This window comes from Xiphophorus hellerii, chromosome 15 (assembly GCF_003331165.1).
Source record: "Xiphophorus hellerii strain 12219 chromosome 15, Xiphophorus_hellerii-4.1, whole genome shotgun sequence".
Classification (NCBI taxonomy): Eukaryota; Metazoa; Chordata; class Actinopteri; order Cyprinodontiformes; family Poeciliidae; genus Xiphophorus; species Xiphophorus hellerii.
Window position 1 is genome coordinate 3060209 of NC_045686.1, and position 17264 is coordinate 3077472.

Sequence of the window (17264 nt, forward strand, 5' to 3'; positions counted from 1 at the left end):
TAATTTTAGTCTAGTTTTTGATGGATATCTTAGTAATCTTGAAATAAGACAACTAACTTCCATTTAACTTTTCAGCAAGAAATATGAGCCAATAATTCATTAATGTTGATGAAAACGTTCCAATTCCAATGGCTGATTATTTCACTTATAACAAGATATTTTTCCAATTTTATAAGTGAAAAAATCTGCCAAGGGAACAAGTAGTTTATCATCAATATTAATAAGTTATTGACATGAAACAAGCTTCTACATATCAATGAAACATAACTTGTAACTTGGTTTTGTCCTATTTCAAGTGTACTAAGATATCTGCACTAGAAATTAAAACAAAAATACTTGGTAAGATGTTTTTGCAGTGCATCATGAAAATAATTCATATAAGTAACAGTTACAAAACAACAAAATCAGGCAAAAGAAACAGCCAATGCCTGGAAGCTGAAAAGCTAAATCAGAGACCCAGATCATTTGACGGGTTAGCAGCGCTAGCTGTGGGACTTACGGGATGGCGGCTTGAAGGACAGATGAAAGTGATGCTGACGGTCGGCTGGTGTCCTCCACATCTCTCCGGAGGCGTCGACTCGACGCTTAACTCATACTGTAACCTCAAACTGGACAGAAAATTACACAACAATTTTAATTCAGTGTTTTTTTAAGCCAGAAACAATTAAGTTGTTCAACTATCTCTAAAACTTTCTGAAAAAGCAGCACGGTGGAATCGTTTCATGTTCAGTTTTAACAACAAGCAAGAGAAGAGCTGAAGAAAATGTCTGCAGCGATGAGAGACTCGCCTGTCGCTGGACACGGCCTCCAGCGGCCGGCTGGGAGCCCCCATGCTGAAGGAGCCTTGGCCTGTGATGAGACAGGCTGCAGAGCCCTCTGGACACGACGTATCTGGAATGTCTGCAGGACAAAACAGAAGAACTGAAATCCTACAGATTCCTGCATTAAAAATCCTACTGATCAGTTCAGCATCAGAAGGATAAATTATTGCCTCTAAACAGGAAGCTCCTGGGCATAATTTAAAGACTAACAAGATAAACACATTAAAACTATAGGATTATAATATGATAAATAATTAGCTTAATTGTAATCTCAATATTGGGTTGTAATGATTAAGTAAATTTAAAAAAGTATAAGACAAACAAGCATAACATCAAACTTTCACTAATTAAAAGAAAATAAGGAATTAAATCAAAGTACTATTTAGTGATAAAATCTAACAATTTCAAAAGTCTACTAATGTTTCTGAAATTTAAATTGAAGGTTTTTTACTTGACCTGAATCCGAGGAGAACATAATGAAATCCAAGCCCTCAGCTTTCTATGACAGGCCATTATAGACAGAAAATAAATAAATTTCCACCCGAAAAATCTCAGAAACTTTCAGAGTCAAAATTTCAGAGAATTTGCATTAAAAAAAAAACTCTGAAATTTTGATATTAATCTCAAGACGTTTCTGGAACAAATTTCTGATAACGTTTACAAATATTCTTTGAGTGTTTGACCAACATTAATAATGCCACTACTTTCAGCAGCCTACACTGACACCGATTTTCTGACAGAGAAACGTACAGATGAGGTTTAGGGCCACAGATAAAAAAAACAAACAATAAAAATGCTGATTTTTTTTCCCCTCAGAATTTCATTTTTAAACTTCTGAGATCAAAAGTCAGAATTCAAAAAAAAAATTTCACAATTCTAAAATTTAAGCCAGAATTTAGAAAAAAAAAGGTCAGAATTCTGAGAAAAGAAAATCTGATTTTTCTTCTTCTTCTTCAGTAAAGAAGAAGAAAAAAAGCAGTTTTTTTCTTAAAGCAGTTTCTTCCGTAGAAACTGCTTTAAAAAGGCACAGTATTTCTAAATCTAATCAGCTGTCCAGTTTTCACTCACTCAGGCTTCGGCAGATGTTGATGTAAAAGTCGGAGGTGTCGTTGCCGTCGTCGACCAGGTAACCGTTCTCCACCTGGATCAGAGGGTTCAGGTCGTGCTTCTTACCGTCCGAGTCGAACACGTAGCAGGGAACCTGAACACACAGCAGGAGCGTTAATACACCACTCAACAGAAACACAGACAGGAACTGGATTTTACATTAACGCAAGAGGTAGATAATAGGTATGATTATTTTAGAGTTCAATTATTCTGACGATTAATAGGATCAAAAAAATTGGTGCATTTTGCAGATTTATCGATTACCCCCTTAAGCCTGTTTATACGATCTTAACACATGAAAAAGAAATATTTAATTAAGAAAATAGACACTTTATTGCCTAAAAAGCAACACTGCATTCCTTTACAGAAGGCTTGATCATTCATAGCAAATAATCAAGCTAAAAAAAATACAACACGTGAAAAGTTCAGGCCTTTCTGCTTGACTTATCAAAACAATGCAGGGCTGATCTGCTGATTGTTTTTAGATGAACGGATTAACAGTTGGATAGTAAAATGTGCTTAATAGGACATTTTTCAACACAATTTGAACCAGGTGAAGCCAAAACTACCACTTGAGTTCTGGGTAAAACATATTTAATAACAAAGAAGGTTTTTTTATCTTAAATACAAAATCTTTATATTTTTGTACAGTTTTGGTTTAATTACTGTTCTTTCAGCAAATTGCCTTTTTTGCTCCAGTTAACAAATTGCTCCAGTTAACTATCAATCAATTACTAAATCAGTTGACGATTATTTCCATAACCGATTCATCACACGATTAATTGTTTGAATCCTAACCGGTTGCAAATGTTTTGGTTACGTCGGTGAACTTTTAACAGAAGTTCAAAAAAAAAAAAAAGAAGTAATTTGTGACTGAAATATTTGCAGTAACGCAACGTAAATTCATTTCACGGTGACAGCATGTGACAGGTTTTCTGCTGCGCAGCACAGACAGCAGCGCTTCATGGGATGTGGAAGCTTCGCTTTCTGTCAGCTGACTAATTGTTTCTGCAGAAAAATGCGGTTTCCTTTCTCACTCAGAAACCTACAAGCAGGACCATCAGTCAGGACTCCTACCTCTTTGTGTGGTTTGAATTTGTCCTTCTTGCAGGCGGCGTAGGTCTTCCACTCAAAGTAATGAACACATTCAGACAGAGCCACAAACTCTGGGGTGCCCTGTTACACAGAAGTGTGAAAAAAAACGGTTTCGTTATAAATGAGCAGAAAACAATGTAAAGGACATTGGCTTTTTACTGAGTGGGTGACTTTTCGGAAAAATGTGTCATAAGTTTCCTGTGTGACCTAAAGTACATGGAGTTTATCTGCTTTTACTTACCAAGAAATAACATCTTTTGAGTTTTATTTTTTAATAAACTTTTTCTGTAGCTACAATTTTCTGGTATATGTGGATATTTGAGCTCTGCAGCTCTTTGGTTGGATACAAACTCATCTTGATGTTTGCAAGGATTGCCACAAACCTACCATCACAAACAAAAACACACAGAGTCCACTTTTTTCACTTCTGACACCGAAATCTTAGGTTTAGTATCGACTGACATCAAATACAGAAAAACAGCTGAATTTATTTAAAACGTTTCTTTTTTTAAAACATAAGATATAAATGTACTGATTAAAAATTTATTTCCTAACTCTGCACCAGTACAGCTCACATAAACACACCAACAGTTTCAGAAGTTTGGTCAAACATGTAAAAACAACTTTAATTTGTTCAGTCAGAGGAGTATATCAGCCAACGCAAAATAATAAAGAAACATCATTGCATTGAAAAATTGTGCAGAATCAAACATTGAAGCCCAACAAGTCAAACAAATATTTAAAAAGTTGAGATGCTGAACTTGGCTAACAAGTTTGTCAGTATAATCTTCCCTTTTTATCATTTCATTGTTCTTTTTCTATTGAGTTTCATTTCTTGTTTTCAGACATAATAACCTGCTAAGCCCCTTGTCTTCGGAAACAGAACTGCTCTCATTGTGACTCGACAGGAAGTGACATCACTGCCAAACCAACAGCAACTCTCCCTCTCTTACACACACACACACACAACACACGCGAGCACTCACACAAAACCGCAGAACAGTGATCAGATCAGCAGACACCCGTTGCTCTGCATTCATTCTACAGAATATCAAAGGTCACACGTTTTTGTTCTATTTCTGTTTCTGCTGCTTCTAAAAACACTTATTTCAACTTATTTGGCAATAACGTCATGTTTTTTTGTGTGTGGAATTTCAAAAAACTGAATGTAACATCACAAATCATCAGGCACTGCGCCGTTACCTAGCCTGTTACCTAGCAACCCAGATGGATCTCCAGCATGTTTGGTCAGCTGGTTTTACTGCTGTATGCTCTGTACAATGGCTGCTGGAAAAGACAAGTGTTTTTCTGTTGACTGAGCATCTAGAATATCCTTGTTTGTTGTGCAGGAGGCTCCACTTTTACTTTTCAAAGATTTACGGTTGTATAATTGCGCAACTGTTCGCAGCCATTTTCATGTGTGAGTGTAAATGCTGAGCTGGAGGCTCAACAATTAGGAAATGAGCAGAGAATAAAATCTCATTATCCAAGAATGATTTTGTGCGAAAAATGCAATGAACATGTTTTGCATAGCCAATAGGAAGAGCAGGTCACCTTTAACGTGTTTTTATACCCCAGAAATTATTATAATTCTTAAAGGCAAAAATGTTACATTTGTATCTTTTTTTATCTAATTTTGCTAACCGAACCTGTTCAAGAAGAAAAATAAAGTTTCCTTTACATTGAAATGCTGCAGAATTTTTGTTTGCATATCTGTAGATGGATTAAAACACATGCAGGGTTTGTCGTTAGGCTGCCAGAACAAAACAGCTGCGCAGAGCAGGTGTTTGCTGACGTCAGGATCAGACGAGAATAACACACAATACCAGTCAGTCACTTCCATATATCCTGATTATTACACATCCCCTGTTCAGGAAGAAACTGGTCGCCGTCAGACCAGTCGCCATGGATCTTACCATGGTTTTCCCACACTGGAAGTCGATGCTGGTCTGAACCGGGTTGGTACCTCCAGGGCATGTGTTGGTGGAGTTGTAATCCAGCACGGTGCCAGAGAGCTTCTGCAGGGAAAGGTCACCTGCAGAGTAAATGAGGACAGGGTCAGCACGCTGTTTTATCTGCTAAAATTATTCATTTTCACCATTAGTTTTTATCTCCAAGCAGACAGTTAGACAGATTAATGTCTCAAACTCCCAACCGCCAAGTTTATTTTGACTGCAGGGTCAGAGCAGTTTTCATTTTTCATGTCAATACTCAACCGGAAAGGAAAAACTGTCCGCTGTGGGAAAAGCTCAGCGCTGCCTGGATCCGAGTTTTAAAAACTGACAGCAGGCCAGTGATTTAAAAAAAAAAAAAAAAATTTGATATTTATTGGCAGAGAATTTACAGATGGATAAAAAAAAACTGGAACACCTGAGCTTCATATGAGAAAAAAACTAATGATTTTCCTTGTGACTGGGTGAATATTTTCAGTGATTTTATGTGTTTGTTTGTGTGAACTCTGGGTCAAGATAGGCTGCTATCACAAGACAACAATAAAAGGAATGTAACCGAGCAACCAGATGACCGACAAACCTACAAACTACAGGAGATAAGGAAGAACAGGAAAAACTGAAACCTGTATTAGCAACGCATCGTAGATCATCATTAATATGTAACAATTTCAGGCATTTTTTATGTACTGGTATCAGTTCAATAAGAAAAACTGGACCTTTATTGCTTTATTTTAATATATCGTAAAACATTTCATATTTTAACATTGTTAATATCTGAAACCTGTGCTCGGTGCCACATAGCTAAGGCAAACCTAACTCACATGTTCTGGACCTGTAACAAACTGTGTAACTTCTGGTCCACAATTTTTCAGATCCTTTCTGAAGCTTTCGAAATAAGTATCCAACCCAGTGCTGAATTGGCAATATTTGGAACTCCAGGGGAGGGGATATCATTAACACATGATTTTAAAAATGTACTAGCTTTTTCAACTCTCCTCGCCCGAAGAAGAATATTATTAGCGTGGAAATCAGAACACCCACCCAAGGCTTCTCTTTGGTTGAAAGATCTGTCCATGTTCCTTAAGTTAGAGAAGATCAAATTTTGTCTTAGAGGTTCGATCCAAAAATTTTATAAAACTTGGGCCCCTCTATTGTCTTATTTTGAAAGACTGGATACCCTCCCTCGAGCCTGAAAATCACATAGGAGCCAGCTCTGCTGTAGTTGCCTGTCCCCCCAGCCCGGCGGCTCCTTGTGAATCTGGCTATCGATAGTGATTGTCAACCTGTGCAGTTTTAAATATCCATGTTCTGTCTTGATCTGTGTACCTACGCTTGCGCGGACGCCTGTTTTACATGCTGTCCATGTTTCTGTACTCTGTCTTAGTCCCCTGGGTTTTTCATGATTGTGATTCCATAGCTGTATAATTATTAATTTTTTTTTTTTTTTTTTTTTTATTACTTTATTTTGCTGTTTCTTTTGTTTGCAGCCGGGTATGGATGGATGGGGAGGGGTAGGGGACAGAATAAACAGAAGGTAAAGGAAGAGACCACAGGATGGGGAGTGGGAAGGAGGGGAAAAGGGGGAAAAAAAAAAAAAAAAAATGTCATGTTTACTTTGTCCCTGTGTTCAATGTACTGTTGTGGATAGTTGACTAAATAAAAAAATAATTAAAAAAAAAAAAAACATTGTTAATATCTAACTTTGCTAATGTTCTTCTGTTACATTCTGGACCTAAATTCAATCAAATGTATTGGTATAGATTAGAACATTTCAGCAACCTTATAAAGATCAAAGCGCTTTACATGATAAAAAAATAAAAACTTTTTACTTATTATCCAAGCTGAATAATTATTATGATGAAGTAAATTTGTTTAATATTTGCATGCAAACAGAATTATTTTGTAAGAAAGATTGAATTAAAAAAATTCACCAAAAACTGCATCCTTTGCAACAAGATCACATCTAATGCAGAAGAAACACGACGCAAAAGTGATTAGAAGGTAAACAGAAAGAAGCTGGGAGAAATTAAATCATTTCCTATTCAGTCTGTTTGTTTTTGGAACGTTTTCTTTTTTTAAAGCACAGCTACAGAAAAGGTTGCATCAGATTTTACAGAAACTATCTGACATGTTTCGACCTGAGGGTATAAAACATGTAGCCTAAAGTCTCTGTCTGGATTTTATTTCCCTGAGTTCTGAGAAAACTCACGTGATTCCTTGAACTCACTGTTAGTTTAACTTCTCTAATTTAGCCTTTGGAATACAATGAGTCGGATAATTTAGCGCCTTATCGTAGTAAAACTGCTGAGCAGATAAAGCCTCAAGCTAGCAGCTCTGTGTCTGTGTGAGCTGCTGATGCGTTCAGGGGTCATGTGAGAAGTCAGTCACAGTTGTTTAACTCCAAATCATCTGACCTCTCTGCTGCTTGGTCACCACTTATTCATTCTTCCTCTTTACATAAGAGCACTTCCTCAATGCACTAAAATAAAGCTATAATAAAAACCAACAACTGCACAAGTTTTCACTTGATTTTAAAGCAAGTGAAACCGTGTGTTGTCTTTAAAGCTACACGGCTCCTTGTTACAGAGCGACTCTGATATCAGATATTCAACAAGGGGACTTTTGTGACCTCCGGCTGCAGGACAAGCTGTTGTTTTAGCCTGAAATAACTCAGTCTGGCAGCCAAAGAGGTCAGCAGAAGAATAAAGGAAGTGTCCTGTGAAACATTAGCTGCAGTTTTCTTTTTTAGCTCAGACATATTTTAAAATCAGCAAAAGAAACACTGAATGATTTCATATATCAGAGAGATTAAATTTAATTCAAAATTACTTTATTTATCCTAAAATTAAATGCAGTCATAACTAGCTTAGCCTGACACGATACATTTGCAGGATGATAAATTGTCCCAGAAATTATTGCGATAAATGATAAAATTGTTTTAGTAGCATTTTCAAATATAAAGAAAATAGCATAATAATACAAGAGCAATCAACTTTAATTTTGTGAAGAACACTCCACACTGCCACTTGAAGATATTTGAAATATAACAAATAAAACTCAACAACCAAAAACAATAAATAAAAATTAAACAAAAACCACACAGAACTGAAAACAAAAAGATGAAACAAAACTTCCCTTCAAAAATTATTAATCATCAGAATGGAAATCAAACTCATTTTAATTTATCATGCAATTAATTAATTAATTGCTTATTGCAACTCAGACGTGGATGGAGTAGCTGTCAGTGTTGCAACTGCATCTGAAGAGGCCTCTGACTGAAGACTGTAGGTGTATGACAGTATCATGACTGTTACGACATGCTAACAGCTCAATAACAGAGTGTGTGTCATCCAGAAACACACTCTGGATGACACAATCAATTGTTAGCAAGCTGCTCTTCCAGGTCCTTTGCTTTTGCTGCTCCTCTTTAAATCTGCCTGAATGGTTAGAAAATGAAGTGAAGAGACAGCAGAATAGGGGAAAGGATTTTTACTTATTATGCATCTGCATCCATGAAGCCTCCTTTCCAACTCCTCTGTGATTTGAGGTCGCAGTTCAGGTATTATTGGAGCTTTAGAGATGCTAATTAGCTGCTCTCAGTTGCAAAACCTTGTTGCTATGGTTACACATTATAACAACTGTCTGAAAGTAAAAAAAAAAAAAAAAAAAAAAAAAAAAAGTAGGAGCAAAAATCCTTCCAGCTGCACAGCCAGAGGGAATAATTATCCAAACATAAAACACCTCAACCAAAAAAAAAAAGTAATCGTTTAGAAAAGGAACAAATGAGAATAAACGTAGCAGCGATGCTCCAACATGCTGTCACCATTAGCGCTGCAGTTCAAGAATAAAAAATAAATAGATTTGGATTAAGTTATGCAAACCTAACTGGCCCAATGTGAACCAGTAAATGCCTAATAAACTAAAATTGTAGTTGGAGGCCCATCCAGGGTTGTATTCTTACTCAGAGTGAAACCAAAATGTCGTTCAGAGCTAAAACTGAATACATTTTTCAAAATGGGTTCATTCATGCAACAGTAGGGGTGCAACATCCTCCTTCAGGAAGGAAGCAGAGAAAAAAAAGCTTGTTTTAAGTCAATAATTCCTGAAAACGCACCAGTTCCACCAGCAGATTAATTTGCCGATAACAAGGGAACAATATCTTTTTGTAAGTAACATAATCAGCCAGAGGAACTGAGTCTTTTTCATCAATATTAAGGAATTATTTACTGAAAACAAGCTCTTATATGTTGCTGAAAAGTTACTAGAAAGTTAGTTTTGGATTATTTCAATTACAATAAGATATTTTCAGAAGAAACTAGACCAAAAATACTTGGTAAGATTTTGTGTTTTTGCAGTGAAGGAGATGAGGATGCTGCTGACAAACAGGAGGAAGAGGAGGAGGAGGAGGGACTCTGCCTGTTCAGCACAGAGATCAGATCTCCAATGAAGCACCAACAAACTGATCCATACAGCATCAGATCAATAGTTCAGTCAGCAATAAAACCTCCTGTTGTCGACAGCAAGACTGAGCGCGCTGTCAGGCGGCATGAAAAACATAAAAACATAAATTTCACCTCACACTCAGTGAGGAACACACAGCATGAGAAAACACTGATTAATGCTTTACTCTCAAGATTAAGGAGGATTACTGCAAGGTTCTTATGCAAAAATTATTCTAACAAAACTCTCATTTCATGGTTCTTGTGTGTAAAAAGTAAAGATTTCTGAATTTCTGGGACATCAAAAGAAGAGAGTTTTTCTAAAGGAAGATATTTCTGGTACAAACAAAGCATCTGGGTATGAAATATCGTCATAAAAACTATGGCGTTTAGCCATTTTCACATGTTTAAATTCAATTTTAAATTTAAACATGTGAAACAGGTTGTGGTCAATAATCCATAGATCATATTACATTTTAATATTTTGAGAATGATGTTGTGATATAACAACTTTATTCTCGTAACATTAATTTGTTGTATGATTTTCTTCTTGTGATATTATTATAGTCTATTTTTTCTTTCCTTGATGCGACCCTAAATCTATGTTGTATCAACCATAATATTTTGGATAAAACAAAAACAAGAAGATCTTCTTATATTTCTGCATGTTTTCATTAATCTCTTGATGTCTGTTAAGTTTCAGTCACATTAAATAAAAACCCTCAGGAACTCCTAAAACACTTAAAATTGTTTCAGTTTAGATGAAAATACAGAAAAGTTTTAAAGAAATTTCCATTATGTTTTACAGAATGATGCTTTGATATTTCGATTTTGAGTTTTAATTGTCGTAATCTGTCTATATCAGCTGTCCCCAACCTTTTTAGTCGCGCGGACCGGTCAGCCCTTCGCAATTTATCTAATCCTAATCCCACCCACTGAGTTTTGATGGGCAAAGCTGACAGTTTAAATTAGAGCTGAAACGATTAATTGTAATTATTATTAAAATAATAACCAATTAATCATCAACTGAAGAATACAGACTCAAAAAAACCTTTTGCTGAAAAAACTACATATTCAGCGCAAGGATTAAACCAAAACAGAAAAAAAAAAATTACTTAAATAATCTCTGGTTGCAGCCTTAGTTTAAATTAATTCATTGTGTGCTTTAGGACAAGAATATGACATAAATTATTTAATAATAAAATAGTTATGTATAGTTTTTAAAATTAAATGAATACATTTAATTGAGGCACATATAATTAATTCTATATTTAATTCTGTATTTATTTTTTTAAATTAACGACATTTAAATAGTTATTTCATACGTCAATTATTTCTTGTAATTTGGCACGCTTCACTCTCCATACGAACATGGCTAAAAGTATATCTGACGTAACTATGACCCAAATTAAGCTCCGACCTGCAACATTCAACCAAATGCAGACACTTTTCCACGTAGTTCAGTCCGATATACCACCAAACAAAACCAAAGCGCTTTCTTCCTCCTTACTGGACTGTACTCACCGACCGAGTACTTGACATCACCGCTGAGGCTTTGGGCGCAAACTGCAGTGCTGGAGCCACAGCTGGTCGGTGGCGAAGACTCACAAAGCTTTATGGTGTATTTCACTTTGTTGTCCAGGTCTACAGCCTCCCATTTATAGCTGAAAGGCAGATAAGACAGAATTAATTAGGAAAGAATTGAAATCAATATTTAGTTAATAAAAATGGGAAGAAAAGGGGCAAAACATCCAACATCTTCAATAAAATGTTCTGCAATTAAAACCGGATTGAGGTTAATTATTTTTCTTTAGTGAAGTGACAAAACCAGGAAACAAACAGCAGCCAGTGTGAGCATTCAGGTTACTGGTTATCATTCCTGTCTTATTACTGAGTCAATATTTAGACAACAGCTGCACTGACAGAGCTCCAGTGAAGAAAAGCAAATATTTAGTCTCAGATGTTTTGCATCTTTTATGCTGACTGCAATAAAAACACAACGCAAAAGCCTAAAAACGTCCCACATTTTCCTTCAAAGTACTTTTGTAATCATTTTCAAAATGGACTTTTTAGTAATTTTATGTTAAATATTTTACAATCTCTAAACATCTAAAAAAACATCTCTAAAACAATACCACAATGTTAGCAAAGCATACAGCGGTTTCATTTATGCCTGAAGACAAACAATTTTTAAAATTTTACACATCTCAGCTTCATGTTTGCTTCTTGAGCAAACAAAGTGACGCACATAAAAACCATTTATTGCAATATTATTTTTGCGTATTGTGATGCAGCCATTAAAGTACATCAAACTTTCCAAATATTTTCCTGGCATGCATCGCATCAAAGATGTACTTTGCAGGACCTTCTTGCTGCAAGGCAGCAGCGCTACTGTGCAGTTTGTCCGCCATCATGTCAATTAAGCAGGATGATCAGCGCCTCTTGTGATGTCATCAACAAATACGCAATAACAGAGTCAGAAGTTTAACTTTTATTGATTTTCTATTTATATTTTCTGTATTAAATGTCTATTAAAGTAGATTTTTTTTAGATTTATATATATATATATATATGGACAAAATATGGCAAAAGTAAATGTAATACCCAGGAACTATTGATCAATAGCACTTTAAAATGTGCTCGGAAAATGTGGTCAGTCTGGCCCCTTCAGCTCCCACCAGCAGAGCTTCTGCGTCAACCGCCGCTGCCATCTCAACCGCTGGTGTCCAGTTTAACCGACTGAAAGCGGTACCGCCGAAGCTAAAAGTTGGTTCTGTTTCGAAAACAAAGAGCTGCTTTTAGCTGGAGATAAATGTCAAAGGTGCTGCGATGCTAGCATTTGAACGAGTCCGGGGGAAGCGACTTAGCGTCAGCTAACGCCGAGATAACCCGGTTTAAATGGTTAGCCGAGGGGTTTAACTAGGAAATAAGGCCGTTTAATGCGTTGTAACGCCGGTCTGTTTCTGGAGGTGTGCTTGTTACCTGCAGAGGTCCTGGTACCACAAGCTGCTGCGGACCTTTTCTGCTCCGGACCGAACCAAAAAACATCCCAAACCGATGCACAGCCACAGAACCAGCCTCAGAGGCCGGCGTTGGGTCGCTTTATCCTGGAAAAACATGTTTCTATTCAGCTGGACCCCGAACGTGGAGCCGAATTAAGACGACATGATACAGCAGAGTATCGGCTCTGAACCGAATCAGTAGGAAGTGACTGAATCACATGACAGGACGTCACATGACTCGGAGGGTGCTGACTGTAGAGGCGTTCGCGGCCAGTAGGAAAACTAATGTCCAAACCACTAAAAGCACCATTTCCATTTCCGCATGGTGTGTTGAGTAATTTCGGAATTAAAATACCATTTATAGATCGGTTAGTCCTCTTGTGTTGGTAATTGGCTAACATCTCGCATGGACAGAACATGTTACAAATTGATTACAACTAGCTTGATGGACAGTAAAATCTATAATGTAAACAATTAATGAGACTACTTGTCGTTAATAAGAAATAATAAAAAAAAAATCAACAGCTACAATTTGAAGTAAAATGAATGAAAACAACAATGCAAGTCTCATTATAACTACAAGTGATATTTAGACTAAGGTTTGTAGATAAAAACAAATAATTAAAATTCAAAGGAGAAGCATTTTCTCTATATTCAAACCCACGTCTACATTATGTGCGTTTAAATAATAGTTAAGTTCAAAAAGAGATATGATAGTAGATAGAATGGAAATAGATATTGGATCTATTTTCTTTACAGTAACATTTTAATTGTGATTTTATTCTTGCCTTTTTATACGGGAATTAATATAGCAAACAGGCATGAACAACAGTGACAATTTAAAAGAAGAGATATAACTTGGTCGAGTTGCTTAAAGTGTACTATGGCTAACTGAGACAGTAACAGAGATCTACCGTATGAAACAAAAAATGCATTTGTTTCCATAACAATGACTCTTGAAAGCTAAATAGGATTCTGTACTATTCAGGAATCTTGGCAGAAGACATGCTGGAAATCAGAGCATAACTTTAAAATAATTTGACATTAAATTATGACAAAAAAACCTAAAGTTTAGCCAGTATTTGCTGTTTTCTGTAGTTTCTGAATGCAGCATGAATGAAACTCATTTAATAATGTACATTCATGGAAGGACTCCTACTGCGTTATTTCACTCGGACCCTTTAAAACGCACTCTTAACAGCATGAAGGCACATTTTTTAGAGGTTGGTGTTTCTGATTGAACGGCCACAGAAAGGGAATTCCAGGACAGTTTGAGTTCTCTACCGCCATCTAGCGGCCATCTTGTAGAAACACGCTGTGCCAAATGGCAGAGCAAGACTTTCTAAACAGCCTTGAATTTCTTTCTGTATTTCTATATTATTGCCTCATGTTAGGTTTTTAAATTAGTACCTGGTAATGATCGCATTAAACAGCCCTATAAGTATCAGTAAATTATTTCACCTGATATATAAAACCCCAAATAAAAATGGTAAAACATACTGAAACTCAAATGACTAACTTTTTTTGGTTTATAAAATTGCTGCTCCCTTAAGACATATTATTCATTACTGTGCCTCAAAGTAGAAATAACTTACGACCCTTGGCGTTTGAGTTTAGACACAACTTAATTAGTGGAAGTGATCCCAACTTGAGTTGATTGATACCAACTGAGCTTATTTAAGAACAGCATGTGGCCTAGAAACATAAGGCATCTTCCTTTTCATATATGGAGAATGGCTCATTGGTTGATGTTGCTGTGGGTTGGCTGCTTGTTAGTAGGTAAAGATCAAAGAACTTCTGCTTCACCTTAGTTTTCTAGGAGATACCACCTTTGTACATTAACTGCATCATCAAACTTCAAATCATACTTTAGAAGGAAGCGTTGAGTCTCAAGGATGCTGTGCTATTGTTAATGACTAAAATTATAACTTTTTTTAATTGGTACCAATTTCTAAACCTGGCAGAGGTTCTAGTTTGTATAACTGCCTAAAGATGAATTTTAAAGACTTGACTTCAAATATTCTGTTGTAGCAGGTTCAGACTACGTGCCGTCTCACAATGAGAGCTCTACTCCTCATTGAGCTTTGACTTTTTCATCCCCATTTCTTTAAACATTTCTGAACTAATATTAATTGCAAGAAATTCAGAGAGTGGTAGGACTTCTTACCAAATCTAGTACACACACTTTATCACCCTAGTCCAGTGGTGCCCAAAGTCGGTCCTCGAGGGCCTGGCACCATGCATGTTTTAGTTCTCTCCAGGTGGTTTAATGCACCTGGATCAAATAATGGCTCATTAGAAGGCCTAAGAAGAACATTGAGATGCTGATTTTTACTCACCTACAGGCATCTAAATGACCAGGCTTTTGATTGTCAGCTTGGGTCCAGAAGTGACCTTTGTGGAACCTCACAGGTTAAAGAAAACTTGTGGTCTGTCAAGGGTCTTTACTTGTATTGTGCTTATCAAGTTCAGAGCACTCAAAAGCCCTTTACACAAAGTGTAAATACTTTCAGTCATTGATCTATACAAATACTGATGGTGGTAAGCCTCAGCTGTCCTCAGGCACTCTGAAAGGAGACTGCCATAAAAAGGCGCAATGGGACCAACACTAGCAGGCAAGGAGGATGAAGAGGCCAAGAAGCTTGTCCAAGAACAGAACTTGGATGGAGCAGGAGTTTGAACCTGTAAGCCACCAACTGCAGGATAAACTCCTAGCCATTAATGTGCCCAATAGCCTAAAGAGAATTTGTCTATCCTGATCAAGAATGACATATCGGACAAAAGAACAAGTCCAATGCAGACCCAAAGGTGCCAGTTTATCAAAGATGTGCTTTCAAGGAGATAAAGTAGGGCTATCATAGAACATTAACACTTCAGAGATCATTGTTAGCTTTTACTAAGCCAGACTAAAGGTTAAAGATCTTCAACTGAGACATGAGCTGGTTAACAGCAACCGTTTCTAGTAATTCATAGAGAAAAGGCAGCTTTGAAATGTGAGAGCGAAATGTCAGAGAATCCTTATTTATCTAATCTAAATAAAGATTAGATTTATTTTCATCATGGATTACCTCAACCGTTACCTGTGATTAACCACAATTTCTAAAAAGCTGGGTTCAGTTTCACAAGTCACTCCCAGGCATGATGACTAGAAAACCTGTAGAACCAAGAAAATGAGTAAATAAAACATCTGACACAAAACAGGCTAAAAGATATATATAAAAAACAACTAAGCATGGCATAATCTAAAAAACATGAAGAACAGAAGGGAACAATGCCATTACCACTGACAGTTCCTAATGGTCTGGGACTCCGATAAACCACAGTGAGTAATCATTGTAAAATAGAGAAAACATAAAAACGGTTGGGAACTTTCAAAGAGTTACTTTAACGGTTAGAGATAAATTACTCTAACCGTGCATCAGTGACTCAGTGTTCATAATTCAACAACAGTTCAGTAAATGAAGTGTAATTTTGCCACAGCAACACATCAGAATCCCAAATCTGCTCAGCTCCATGGTGATCAAGAAAATCTAGTTACATTTGAGTCGTGTATCAATCGAAATGGGCCTTTGTGAAACCAAGCTATCAGCAAAATACATCCTACCGTCAATAAAATGGCCAAAGAGGTAGCAGTTAGCAAAGAACAGGCCTAAAAATGATGAGTCAAGATGACAAACCAACAAACAAAATTCTTGCTCTCTGCTACCTGCTATCTAATGGTCATTTTGTAACTACACAAAACCCAACATACAAATCAGGTTAGCTTGATTGCAAAATAGCAATGAATTTTCAGAAATATTTGTGTAATTTTAGAGGCTAATTGTTGCTTTCTTCCAAATCTGCATGCATTACTAAATCTTTTCAGACCTCTGTACTTTTTAAGGGTGAAATGTATTTGCATTAAAACCTAAGCACTTTTTGCAGTTGGTGCCTGGATGAAAAGGTTTCAAACGTTGCAATAAGCTCTTGCTGGTGTAAAATGCTCTCCCAGAGGAAATTGCGACCTAATTCAGAATAGAGGAGTTCTTCAAATTGCCACAAAATTTTGGGAAGGTGAACAAGGATTTGTGCAATGAAGATAAGATTCACTCACATAGTTTGGAAGAAAGGCCAGCAGAGACTCGCTCAGTCTTTCACAGGTGCAGCCGATCATCTTCACGGCCATCATTCAGTCTTTTTCGTCCATCACTGGTTGGTTTGGGTCAACAAACCAGTACAGGTCCGGACTGCAACAAACGGAAATGGTTCCTTCCCAAGCTGTTTCTCTGGACACATTTCAGCCAAAGTAACTGGCTACTCTATGAAACAAAACAAGTCTACAATCTACTTTTAAAAAGTTTAAGTGTTCAGAAACATTACATTATTTCCTTTAAGTTTTAGTTGAAATTTTTGTTCTGCAAGAAAGGATTTACACATTATAGAAAACAGAAGTGTTACATGCAGGCAGCTTATAACTCATGATACTTTGTGAGTTATTTTGAGTCATTTAAAAGGAACAGTACATTCTAATAAAACACACAATTTACAAGTTAAAAGACAGAATTAGCAAATATTAACTATCTGTAGTCCCCTGGTTATGATGTGAAAAAAATAATGAGAATAGACTTAAAGCCCAACGTACTAAAAAGATGAGAGATTACTAAGAAAGTAGACAATGAAATACATCAAAACAGATGCAATTTCTTTAGTTTTGACAAGTGAATGAATCAATAACTAATCATGTCACTTAGGTTCCTGTCTGATTTATATAGTTATTCTCTTCCTTTTTTTATTAGCCTCTTAAAAAGGCTTGTTTTGTTTATTCAGGTAACATTTGTTTTATATTAAAATTCAACTGAAACATTCGTA

General features: G+C 36.4%; 1 protein-coding gene across 1 annotated transcript in view; it reads right to left on the reverse strand.

Moving 5' to 3' along the window:
- Nucleotides 1-12628, reverse strand: part of igf2r (insulin-like growth factor 2 receptor) — a 42372-nt gene extending 29744 nt beyond the window's left edge. Inside the window, exons 1-7 of the mRNA XM_032584743.1 lie at nt 12397-12628; nt 10939-11078; nt 4940-5058; nt 3006-3104; nt 1890-2022; nt 789-900; nt 500-608 (exon numbers count right to left, since the gene is read on the reverse strand). Coding sequence (XP_032440634.1) covers nt 500-608; nt 789-900; nt 1890-2022; nt 3006-3104; nt 4940-5058; nt 10939-11078; nt 12397-12533 — 849 coding nt within the window. The 5' untranslated portion in view covers nt 12534-12628. The remainder of the gene's footprint in view (nt 1-499; nt 609-788; nt 901-1889; nt 2023-3005; nt 3105-4939; nt 5059-10938; nt 11079-12396) is intronic.
- Nucleotides 12629-17264: the final 4636 nt, after the last annotated feature.